General features: G+C 38.5%; 2 protein-coding genes across 4 annotated transcripts in view; one reads left to right on the top strand and one right to left on the bottom strand.

Moving 5' to 3' along the window:
* Positions 1 to 7,362: 7,362 nt before the first annotated feature.
* LOC132144361 (dexamethasone-induced protein homolog) lies at positions 7,363 to 8,753 on the bottom strand. The gene has a single exon (XM_059555125.1). It carries the CDS (start codon positions 8,333 to 8,335, stop codon positions 8,078 to 8,080), a length of 258 nt encoding a protein of 85 aa, XP_059411108.1. The 5' UTR covers positions 8,336 to 8,753; the 3' UTR covers positions 7,363 to 8,077.
* Positions 8,754 to 8,879: 126 nt separating this feature from the next.
* Positions 8,880 to 11,901, top strand: part of LOC132144331 (protein CLEC16A-like) — a 56,468-nt gene continuing 53,446 nt past the window's right edge. For 2 of the 3 annotated variants that reach the window (XM_059555119.1, XM_059555111.1), the window contains exons 1-4: positions 8,881 to 9,066; positions 9,661 to 9,789; positions 9,872 to 10,005; positions 10,099 to 10,247. In XM_059555119.1, the coding sequence (XP_059411102.1) occupies positions 8,888 to 9,066; positions 9,661 to 9,789; positions 9,872 to 10,005; positions 10,099 to 10,247 (591 nt within the window). In that variant the 5' untranslated portion in view covers positions 8,881 to 8,887. Of the gene's footprint in view, positions 9,067 to 9,660; positions 9,790 to 9,871; positions 10,006 to 10,098; positions 10,248 to 11,901 lie in introns of all 3 variants that reach the window. The other variant, XM_059555124.1, reaches the window with a different exon arrangement.

Here is an 11,901-nt window from a genome sequence, read left to right as displayed (position 1 = left end):
CCAACATGGCGGAGAGGGTGATATCAGGGGGAGGGGCTCTGTACTGTGATGACAACTCCTCAGTCTCGTAGAGTGGGGGAAAACCAGAGGGGCAGGGTTTCATATTTTTTTGAAGCACCCCTGGGCGCCACCTTTGGCTAGCGGACCCCCACCTGCTGTTAGCATTCCATTGACTCCCATTCATTTTGGCGTAACTTTGACAGCGAATAACTTTACATCTGAGGTATTTAAATACTCCAACCCCAACGGGGTTGCTGTGTTCATTTCTTTTACTGTCTATTGGGAAAACGCCCCCTTAAGGAAATTAAGTGACATTACAGACAGTGAAACAAAACATAAATGTAACTAAAATTGCCATCCCGGTTTTGAGTGACTATGGCAGGAGTTATTCACCAAATATTAAAATTGCTCAGCCTTCATAATTCATTAGTATTTTGACTGAAAATATTTTTGTACAAAGGGGGCCTTTTGCCCTAGCGGTGGGGTAAAACACCCCCCAAGGTGGGGTAAAATGCCCCCTTTCTTACCAACCAGTTTGCTTCATAGATCAACATCAAAATGAACAGACTAGTTTTTAATCTCTAAAAGTAAAAAGGCAAGTAATGTATCAACATGTATAGGCCTATATATATTAATATTTATTTGAGGAATGTCCAACACATTTTTTACATTTAAATTTATACATATAACTAAGTCATGCTAACAAATATGTTGTATAAATAAATAAATAAATAAATAAATACATAAATAAACATTAATTCATTAGCCATTTAACATTTATATTTATACATATAACTAAGCCATTCAAACAAATATGTTGTAATAAATAAATAAATACATAAATAAATAAAAAAAATTAATTCATTAGCCATTCAATGTTCATCCATGCACATTTCACAGATGAATTCCCCTCGAATCTCATTGGAACAATCTACATGTGCCCTTTTTTGGCACACCTTATAAAAGCCCCCCCCCCACTAATTGAAAATAACTCCCCACAGTAGAGGCATACTGTATCATCTTTCTTCTTATCCTTCACTTCAGTTGTGCTTTTGCATTTAACTTTTTTTTTTGTGGGCCTTTGTTTTGTGCAGCTATTTTTGTCCTCCAACATTTTTTTTATATGGCGAGGAGGTCAGCACAGCTGAAGATTCACATGCCCTCTTTCGTGGCCTCTTGTTTTTTTATTCTTGGCTTAGGGGACAGCTCTTCTAGAATCGAGGAGGGGGACTGACTCGGTCCTTTAAAAAGGAATAAAAAATGCATTAGAATACAGAAACCCACTGGGGCCTGTCAAAAGAACACACACACACACACACATACAAACACAAACTTTAGTGATGAATAAGATAATGACGATGACAGTAGCCTAACAGAAATAGAGGTTGTAATACAGATTAAATGACTAGCTAGAGTGTGTTTTCAAGTGACTGGAAGACAAATTATAGTAAGCTCTTTAAAATACATAGTTTTTCTTACCATGTTCAGCTGACATCTGGAGATTTGTCCCAGGCTGTGGTTGGGAGTGGGCGCTAGTGCTGGGGACCACGGATGATCCACTGGGGCCGTCAAGAGAACACACACACACAATTTAGTGATGATGAAGATGACAATGACACTAGCCTTATAGTAATAGTAGTTGTAATTGTTTACCAGCACTTACCTCCTCCTCAATCTCCCTGCTGTCCTCGAAGGGTTGGATCTGGCTCCTCAGTTACTTCGGCTCCTTCAAAGTCTTCATCTTTGTAGACGGTCTTGTCAACAGGCCACATCCCACAGGCCTTGAAACCCTTTTGGCCCTTCCCCACACACGCTGAAGCTGAGTAGGCTTTATCGAAAAGCCCACACACAGCATAAATATCTATTCGTTGTCTGCAGCAGTGTTGTATTTTGCCTTAAAAGACTTGAAAAAGGTGCGATCTAATGGCTGCATCTTGTGGCTGCAGTGGGGTGGGATGGTAATCATTATCACCCCACGCTCTCTCGCAAGCAACACAGCCTCAGGGGTCTTATGCAAGTGGTGGCCATCCAATATCAGAATGTGAGGCCACTGAGAAGTGCATTCAATGGTGTCACAAAAATGTCTCAGCCACTGGAGTGTACTGTCCATCCACCCAGTGTCAGTCACTCCACCAATCGATCCTGCTGGGGCACCACACAGCAGGCGCTCATTCATTCTTTTTTTGGAAAAATGAACAGTGGTGGTACAAACTGCCCACCGGCGTTCATGGAACAGGCAGCAGTGACAGTAAAGCCTCTTTCCGCACTTGTGACTCTTGCCACCTGCCTCTTCCTTTTGAAGCAACACTTTTGTTTGGCTTCTGTACATTCTGGACACCCACCTCATCCATATTCCACAGACGGGTGGGGTCAACGTTTTCGCCAAGCCTATGGAGCTCATCCTCATAAATACGGAAGAACAGGTCCACCTTCGTTCTTTTGAACCCCACCATCCTAGAAATGCTCATCGCCTGTGGAGTCCTGACAGACAGGGTTCCTTGTCTTCTCAGAAAATTATAGAATCAGTCTTTCCCTGCCATCTTGCGCTCTGAATTAAAACAATGGTTCAAGCCTAACCTCTCTGCCAGGTCATAGGCCAGCCTCCTTCCATCAATCGTTGAAAGCCCAAACAATGCCCTCTCCATTGATTGAATGTGGTCAGTTAACTGGAGCTCGAATGATGACATAAAAACTGTTTTGCGGCCTAAACACTTTGATCCAGGCTCCAAAACTTATCTCTATGCCGCCTCAAGGTCTTTAGGGGGAATCCAAATTGATGGAAATTGCAGCCTTCAAAGCAGTTCCCTCTTCAATCGATCTGATGGCATTTTGTAGAGCTTGCTCTGTATAAGCACCACGGTTACTTTTTCTTTTATATGTCCGCATCTATATGGAGAGAAAAAAATATTAATGAGGTTGAGATTTTCACACAAGGCCTATGGTGTCGATAATTGATGTATTTGTTCACCACTATCACCAAGACAAACAGAAAACCCTAAATAAATATTAAACTTATAATTTTTTATATTTGTGTAGTGAAATATATTCAATAAATGCATTAAAAGTCACTATGTTTTATCATTGGGCTTACTTAAATAAAGTCGAGGCGGTCCGACTGAGTTGCCCAATAGATACAGTCGGCATCTAGTCATAGCTGGGGGCGTGGCAAGGGCGGAGTCGGTGTGGGGGAAAACACTGCGAACATCGTGTGTATTTGAATGACAAAAATGCACATATTGAGCACTCATTCCCAGAGACACGTAGAACAATTGTAGTCTCTTTTAACTTTAATATTCATATACACTAGTCCATATCGATATTTGATTCATTTTACAGCCCTAATGTAGATATATTCATTCAAAAATAGCCAAAATCCTTGACGTTCTGCTTTATACAGCAAGTTCTATTTTTGACTGGATTCCGCGATTCAATCACTTCGTAAACACAGACGGGATGAATTTATGAATGACATTGTAAAAGTTTTTTCGTGTCCACACGCTTTTTTAAGTGGGTTTATTTTCGACACTAGGCTAACGTTACATAGTTTTGCTTCAGGTAGAATGATAAGGCTAATTATATATACATGTCACTTTCTGCGTTAATAGCGTTAATAATGAACACGATGTTAATATAGCCTGCCTGTGATGAATGCCGACTGCACACATACACATGTGTGGGGGTGGGGGGGGGGGGTGCTGAAGCTATCGTCGAACTCGTCTTCGGGCGGGGGAGGGCCCACCAGCGGCTCGCTGGCAGTAGTGGGCCTCAACCCCGCTGCTGTCCGAGCAACTTCTCTCCCGTCTCTGATGGCGCGCACTGGCAGCTCTGCACAGTAGGTGCACGTGTCGTCCGTGAGTGCGAGAGCCCCTCGATATGGGCGAGGCCCAGTTAGGTGACACAGAACTGGTGAAGGTCGGGCGGGTCAATGGGACCCGCGCAAATCTGGCATGTAGCAGCCATCGGATGTGGAGAGGAAAAAGAGAGGTGAGTAGTCCTCTAATGCAACTTCCACGATGACTTCGATAAGACTTCTAGCGTGAAGAAAGAGATTCTGACGTAATTTTCGCGTCCATGCATTTTATACTGTCTACTGACCTGTCAGTATTTGCATGATTCGCGTCAATTGGCCATCTGTCCCCAGCTGGCGTTAGCCCATAAGATTTCAGCAAAAGTGGAGAAGGGAGGAGTTCCCATACACGTCTTAGCTGACTGTTGAGTTATCACCTTGAATCTGATCTAGGATCTATCTATCTATCTATCTATCTATCTATCTATCTATCTATCTATCTATCTATCTATCTATCTATCTATCTATCTATCTATCTATCTGTGTGTGTGTACAGTACATTAACATTTATATGGGAGCATCTGTGAGCAATATATACTTAATAAAGGATCAAACATTATGAATATTAGATTTATCTTTGTCTTAATTTCTAAAAATATTTGTATGAATTAATATATAGCCATATATTGTCAATGCATATATTGCTGTATATTGAAAAATATAAGCACTAGTTTCCAATATATGGAAATGTCATGTAATGTATGGCATTACATTTTGCAGTATATTCCCATATATTTTTTGTTCCGTAAGGGCATGTCCACTAACAAACTCTCCACAAACCAGGTAAGATTGTTTATCTACAGTTGCAATCAAAATTATTCAACCCCCTTGACCTGCAAGACATATTGCTGCGGAGAACGAAATTTTATGAAATCAGTTCAACAAATGCATCAGTAAAGTATTAGAGAAAGTTTGTTAATACACTTTTGAGTGATTCTGAGAATGGAACATTGATGAATCATGATAAAATTCAAATTGACCCTAAACATTCATGTTCAAAATTATTCAATAAAATTATTCAATATATTATATTTGTGCAGAATCTTTTATTCTTTAAAATCGCCAATAAGCGCTGTCTGTAAGTGTTTAGAAGTTTCTGTCACCTCTCTACTACAGTCTTGGCCCATTCCTCGCCTGAAAAAGCTTCCTGATCACTGATAATCTTTGGTTTCCACATTGCCACTGCTTTCTTTAAATTCAACCAGATATTTGAAATGAGAATTAAGCCTGAAGACTAAACAGGTCACTCAAGTACATTCCATGACTGATCCCTGAACTAAGCAGTAGATTTGGATGTGTACTTTGGGATGACTGTCCTGCAGGAAAGTCCACTGATCATCAGCTTCAGTCTTTGCACCAAAGGCATCACAATTCTTGTCAAATGGCCTGATACTTCAAAGAATCCATGATGTCCTTCATACAGTCATGATTTCCACTTCCTGCTAGTAAAGAAACCCCATAAATGGACTGATCCACCTCCAAGTTTGATGATGGAGATGGTGTTCTTCTGCTTATGAGCATTGCCTGTTTTGCAGCAGACATACCGCTGATCCATGGGTCCAAAAAGTTCCAGTTTGGTCACATCACTCCACAAAACATTCCTCCAGAGCTTCACAGGTCCACACAAATGAATTTTATCAAGTTCCAGTTGGCCTTTTGTTCTTCTTGATCAAGAGTGGTATTCTGCAGGATGTCTCACCCTGAAGGCCATGCTTATCTAGTGTTCTTCTTACACACTGCATTCAAATGGTTTTCCTCCTTTCATCGGGTCATCTTGCAAGTCTTTGTCTGTCGATTGCAGGTTTTTCTCAGTTGCTCTGATTAAACATTTAATGATGTTGTGCTTTTTCCTTCAACACCCTCAAAGGTTTTCTTGTAAAACACACTTTAAGCTAAGGAATAAGGCTGAGAATTGTGTCTCTAGGAACTTTCAATGTCTATGACATAGCAGTATTATTAAAAAATCTTATAACTCAAAAATATTACATCATATATTGACAATATCACTTTTAATATGCCAGTGAACTGTTATAGATGGTATTTTTATTTTATCCTGGATCTTCAGAAAAGCTTGTATTTGTAAAGTACTGCAGGGGTTGAGTAATTTTGATTGCTACTGTATATAGTGTAAAACAAATAAATTCAATGTCTCAATCATATTTATTCTGTATTTCTCTCAGATAATGTATCTTTTTTTTAATTATATCCAACACTCAAGACTGCGTCAAACTAATCTTCAGAGATTATAACAGAAGTAACAGAAGGTTTTGCAATGTTTTACTGTCCACTTTTGTATTGTTTTACCTATTTAATTAAATAGTTACTAAACATTTTTTTATGTCTTGTAGGTATCCTGCAAAATTTATAATGAGGCTAAGAAGAAGAAGATAATTTCATCCCGGGAAGGCCCAACTAAAACAGCCAATCAAAAAAAAAAAAAAAAAAAAAAAAAAAAAACGAAGAGATGACAAACAGTGAGTTTGCAAACTGACATGATCTAACTCTTCTAAAATAGGCTATTAGTTTAGTATGTACACTGGTAACATTACTGTTGTTTTGCAGTTGCTGGAGATGAGGTCAGCAGAGACTAACACAGGAAGAGCATTGTGAACAGAAATGTTGGAGTTCAGTATAAGAGGAAGTTGCTATTGATATGGGTTCACGCAGGAGCTACAGAGGACTGCAGTTGGATGGAACTGATCATTTCATGTGTTGTTTACTGCCTTTGTTTGAAATCTTTAAGTGGATGATGTATTTTTAAATGTTGCTTTCTAGAATAAGATTTACCTTCCAGGAAACTATCCTATCTTTACATAAAATAATCTCCATATAAGTATCCTCCAACTCAGTCACTTGCATTTATCAATCTTTTGCATTTTATCCATTCATTGTATCAATTTAGTAGTTGTTAGTTACTCTTTTCTATCCCTTTGGTAACAAGCCCCCTTTTATTACACTTGTGTCTTCCTTGTGTTGATAATACAGTAAGGTGGCTCTAAAAATATCTCACAAATCCTTCAAATTAGCCAAGAGTGCAACTTCCTATAATTTATTTTTTGACTATTTATTCGGAAATCTTCCAAGATTGTTCTTTACGGTCAAGGTGAAATTGTTGGCTGGTGCCTCGTAAAATAGTATGGCCAAAACTAAACATTAATATTAATATTAAAGCCCAATGTCATTACACTGCTGGTGCTACTTAAATCTAAAATCCCTACATTTAGCAGTATCCAACAATGTTTTCACTACTTGCGCATTACTTTTTACTTGATGAGCACATGCCACATGATTCACTAAACTGAAACCTTTCTTAAAAATTTGATAAATGTTGTTCAAAACTCAACTAACATAATTATAAAAAGCACATTTCTATGAAATCAACACATGTTTTAAACTAGATCTTGGTCACTGACTTTATCTTTTCAGCAAACAACTTCGTTGTGATGGAAGTCAGATGTTACACAAGAAGGCACCGGATATTTGAAAGGCAAAAATGACACCATGGCAACACAAAGTGAAAGTTATCATTTATTAAATATATATTGAGTGGATAAACGAACCTCAGTCGAATATATCATTCTCTGGCTGTCACAAATATGCGGTTCATAAAGTAGACTTAAAAAAAAAAAAAAAAAAACACTTATTCAGACACTCGGTTTGTCTCATGACTTATTGCTCATTTAAATAGTATTAAAGGGAGTGAAAACATGCCGAGGCGGACCATGTATAAGGCTTCTGCATAATAACAAGCCCTTGCAGGGCTGACACAGAATCCTGCATGAGTGCTAAACAGCAAACTAAAAATAAAGAGGCTAATGTAATATTTATATCCACAGTAGTGGTTAGTGCCTGAATGTGATCTCTGAAGAGACAATGGCTGGCTGTGCCATGGAAAACCCCACGGTCCGTTTGGCTTATCTGTTCCAGGTAAATATTCCAGGTGGCACGATGGCTTGCTTGCAGGTCAGTCCTCTTGAGCCGGGACAGCCTGTGGAGACACCACACTTAATCCACATGTATATTTTTGAGTATGAATCATCATTAAAAAACGGACTACTTACGTATTCATGAGAGTCACTTTTATATAAGGTGACCTTTGCAGCATATTTTATGTCTGCAGAGATCATATGTAGTTCCCTTTGACGATGGTTCTCCAGTAACCAAATGAATCGGCCAGAAGACAACTTCCCCGCGAAAGCTTCGGCTGGAAGTGTCATATTCATGGTTTGTTTATTCCAGATATCCTTCAAAAACATCCAGCTCTGTGTCTGTGTCGTATGGAAGCGAGGCTGGGTCAGAAAGTACCCCCAAATCCACCAGTGCCTGGTCCATATCCTCTGGCAAGAACACTATCCCTACATTAAGGACTATGTATTCCATTAAAAAGGCATAGTAGAGAATTAAGACATTGACAAAAAACAGGCCGAGATAAAACATATATGGGAGCTCGCTGATGAGCGATTCCGCTGGATCTAATGAGTTTGTCATAGACTCCGAAACATATGTTTCAGCCTCACTGAGCAGATTGGGCGAATTAAAAGCATTTAACCATACTTTGTATGAGACGGGTCAGTCTGGAAGCGTCAATCCATCCATTTCACTCAAACACGCGGTGAAGCAACTACCTTTTCAGCAGTATTTCCCCTGCAATCCGTTCGACGCGAGTATGTTTCCATTGACTTATACATCAAATAAGTAAGTGAAGAAAAGCACGTTTGATTGTTCCAAGGCAACGTGCTGCTATTTGACATTTAGGACTATCCCGTTTACCTCTTAAAAGCCCTGCGACGAAGAAAAGGCATACATAAAAATCATCTGAAGGCTCGGCGGAGCTTTATAACGCGTGAAAAACAGAAACAAACGGCGCTTTCTCATGACTTCACCAAAACCGTTGTATTCGCACGGAACTCTGGGACATCGAGTCCATAATGGTAGGGTGACTTGGTTCGAACGCACTGCAATGACTTCAATAATAAACTACAAGTCCCATAATGACTTAGAGCCGGGGGTTCTGCTGTCATGAGCGATAGGTCGACAGGTATGTTTTCATATGAGGATTCTGGGCCTTCACTTCAGCGGATATGGGTCAATCGCTTGGCAAATCGTGTTAAAAACATACATACTGCGAAACAGAACCAGCGAAAAATGTTCGGCCGTTCAAGGAGCTGGGTCGGAGGGCAGGGGAAATCCAAAAACATTCATTCTTTGGACCATTTGAAGTAAGCTTTTACAGACCTTTTGCAGCTAATTCGCTAGCCAGCTCGGCTCGTGCAGTTTAAGGTTTTTAAACTCAGTCGGTGTTTGTCATTGCTTGTGTAAAGTCACCAGTAGTCGGTTTAGAAATGTTAACATTTATATTACTTACTGCGGGATTTATTTGCGATGTAAAACTGAGAACATCAGTTCTCAGTTCATACACAGCAAAACTGTGTGTGAACCATTAGGCTGGGTGTCAAAACCTAATGAGCTGCCTACCAAGACAACATTTTAGTAGACATATACTGTACTACATTCGGACATGTGATGCCCAAAAAATGATGCCTAGGTAGTCAGTTCACTATGTTTTTAGCCACGTTAACATACAATTGTATGAAATGATGTGTTTGTATCTTAAAAGCAGCCACAGTGTCTTATTAAATGTCACTTACACTAATTTCTAATATGCAAAAACCATTTATGGTCCATTATATAACCATTTATCAAATAAATTATAATTATTTATAAGTTGTGCTCTTAATATGAAATGCATTGTGTCATATAAGTAGTATTTATTTTTTATCATTACTATTTTTTATTATTATTATTTTTTTTAGGTACATGTACCATGTCCTAACAAAGAACACAACAGTGACTGATCACAACAGAAATCTGCTGGTGGAAACTATCCGCTCCATCACTGAGATTCTCATCTGGGGCGATCAGAATGACAGCTCTGTCTTCGAGTGAGTTTCACCTTCAGTTTTGACAGTGTTTCCACACATACATAAAATTTGCAAAAACCAAAATCCCGCTCTCTTTTTGTAGCTTCTTTTTGGAAAAGAACATGCTTGCATTTTTCCTCAACATACTACGGCAGAAGTCCGGACGGTATGTGTGTGTCCAGCTTCTGCAAACCCTCAACATCCTGTTTGAAAACATCAGTCATGAGACCTCTCTTTGTGAGTACACGCCTGGACAAGGTTCAGATTTGATGGTTTTTTCATTATATGTTTATGTCCTGAACATATTATATGTTGTCTTTCCTTTTCTAGATTATTTGCTGTCCAATAATCATGTTAATTCCATCATTGTGCATAAATTTGACTTCTCTGATGAGGAGATTATGGCCTACTATATCTCCTTTTTGAAAACTTTATCTCTGAAGCTCAACAACCACACGGTGCACTTCTTCTACAACGAGGTAAGGTGCATTTACTGGGACAACTGCCGTTTTTCAAATGACAGTTTATAGACGGAAAGCAGAAGGGGGCTTTTATCTGTGGGCTCAGATGCATTCTGTGTGTAACAGACTGTAGCGCACTTCCAGGAAGAGTCAACAGCTCACAGTGACTGTGTAAAACCATGTTTCCTGTGTTCTTGCAACTTGAGCAGTTATTTTCTTTCATTTTGGACAAATGTAGTCCAGCTGTAAGTTTACAACTGTTTTATGTGGATTGGAAGGTGAAGGAAATGTTTGGGGGCTTCTTTGTATAGGGGGAAGTTATTGGTGTACTGTCAATGGCTGTATTTAACCGTCATGTGTTCTTTATTCTGTGGCACCTCTGATGCTGTTAATCGTTGGTGTCAGGAATAGAGAGGGCCTGCATGGAAGGATTTGCTCTATGAGAGATCTGATGCTGCACTGATTGACTTTCTCTTAATGTAAAATGTAAACCAGTGCATATTAAGACGAGCCTTTTACAGAAATATACTAAAACTACTGTTTAATCTGTTAAAGACTTATGAGGCATCTGAAAACAAGGTCAGAGTAATATAACTGAGATGAATTAGTTTTATAGACACATTGACAAAGTGACGTGTTGGGAGTGACCGCTGCATTGCTTGAAGAGACATATGAGTCTCATAAGAACTCATTATAATTGTTATAATAACCATAATAACATTCTGGAACCTTGTGGGAAACAAAAAAAGATTGAACTAGAATTGCTGACCAAACTATTATTAGCAAATGTAGACATATGCTCAGTAAATGAATTATCTAAATCTTATATCACACCATAAATATTTTATATCACTTAATAAAGGAGTGATAATGAATAGTTCCATCTCTAAATTGTTATTGGATGAGCCACATTGAAAATTGTTCTGCAAATATCGACAAAATAATAATACAATTGAATAGCTAGTTTGTAATTTGTCTAAATTTTCACAATACCTTCATATTTGTTCTTTATTCAAATGGTTAACATAAGGAGCCCTTCCACTGATAACTATGAATATGTTTTTACCACAGCATAATAACAAAATGTATATAATATATGGGGATGATTTTTGGTTATAATTAAGTTATTTTGTTTATTGCGGGTGCATTAAATTGATCAAAAGTGACAGTAAATGCTTTTACATTACTACTTTCTATTCATCAAAGTATGCTGAAAAAAAATGTATCATGATTTCCACAAAAATATGAATTGATAATAATAAGAAATGTTTCTTGAGCAGCAAATCAGCATATGATTTCTGAAGGACTGTGTGTCAGTGAAGACTGGAGTAATGACTGCTGACAATTCAGCTTCACTTCCATCACAGGAATGAATTGCAATTTTCAAAATATATTGAAGTAAATGACAGTTATTTTGTAATGATATTTCACAATATTAATGTTTCTTTTGATCAAATGCAGCAGCCTAGTTAGGCATAAGACACTTCTTTTAAAAACGTACCGACCTCGAACTTTTGACCGGTACTATACATACAAAAAATAAATACACCCTACTCTACAGCTGAAAAGAGGAGAAGAGTGACAACTTTATCGAGGTGCGGTGTGTGTATGAACTATATATAACAAGAATTTTAATTAGATACCCATCTGAATTCGATTACCTAGCTGCACT

This window comes from Carassius carassius, chromosome 1 (assembly GCF_963082965.1).
Source record: "Carassius carassius chromosome 1, fCarCar2.1, whole genome shotgun sequence".
Lineage (NCBI taxonomy): Eukaryota > Metazoa > Chordata > Actinopteri > Cypriniformes > Cyprinidae > Carassius > Carassius carassius.
The sequence above is the reverse complement of the archived record's forward strand: the minus strand, read 5'-3'. Positions and strand labels throughout refer to the sequence as shown.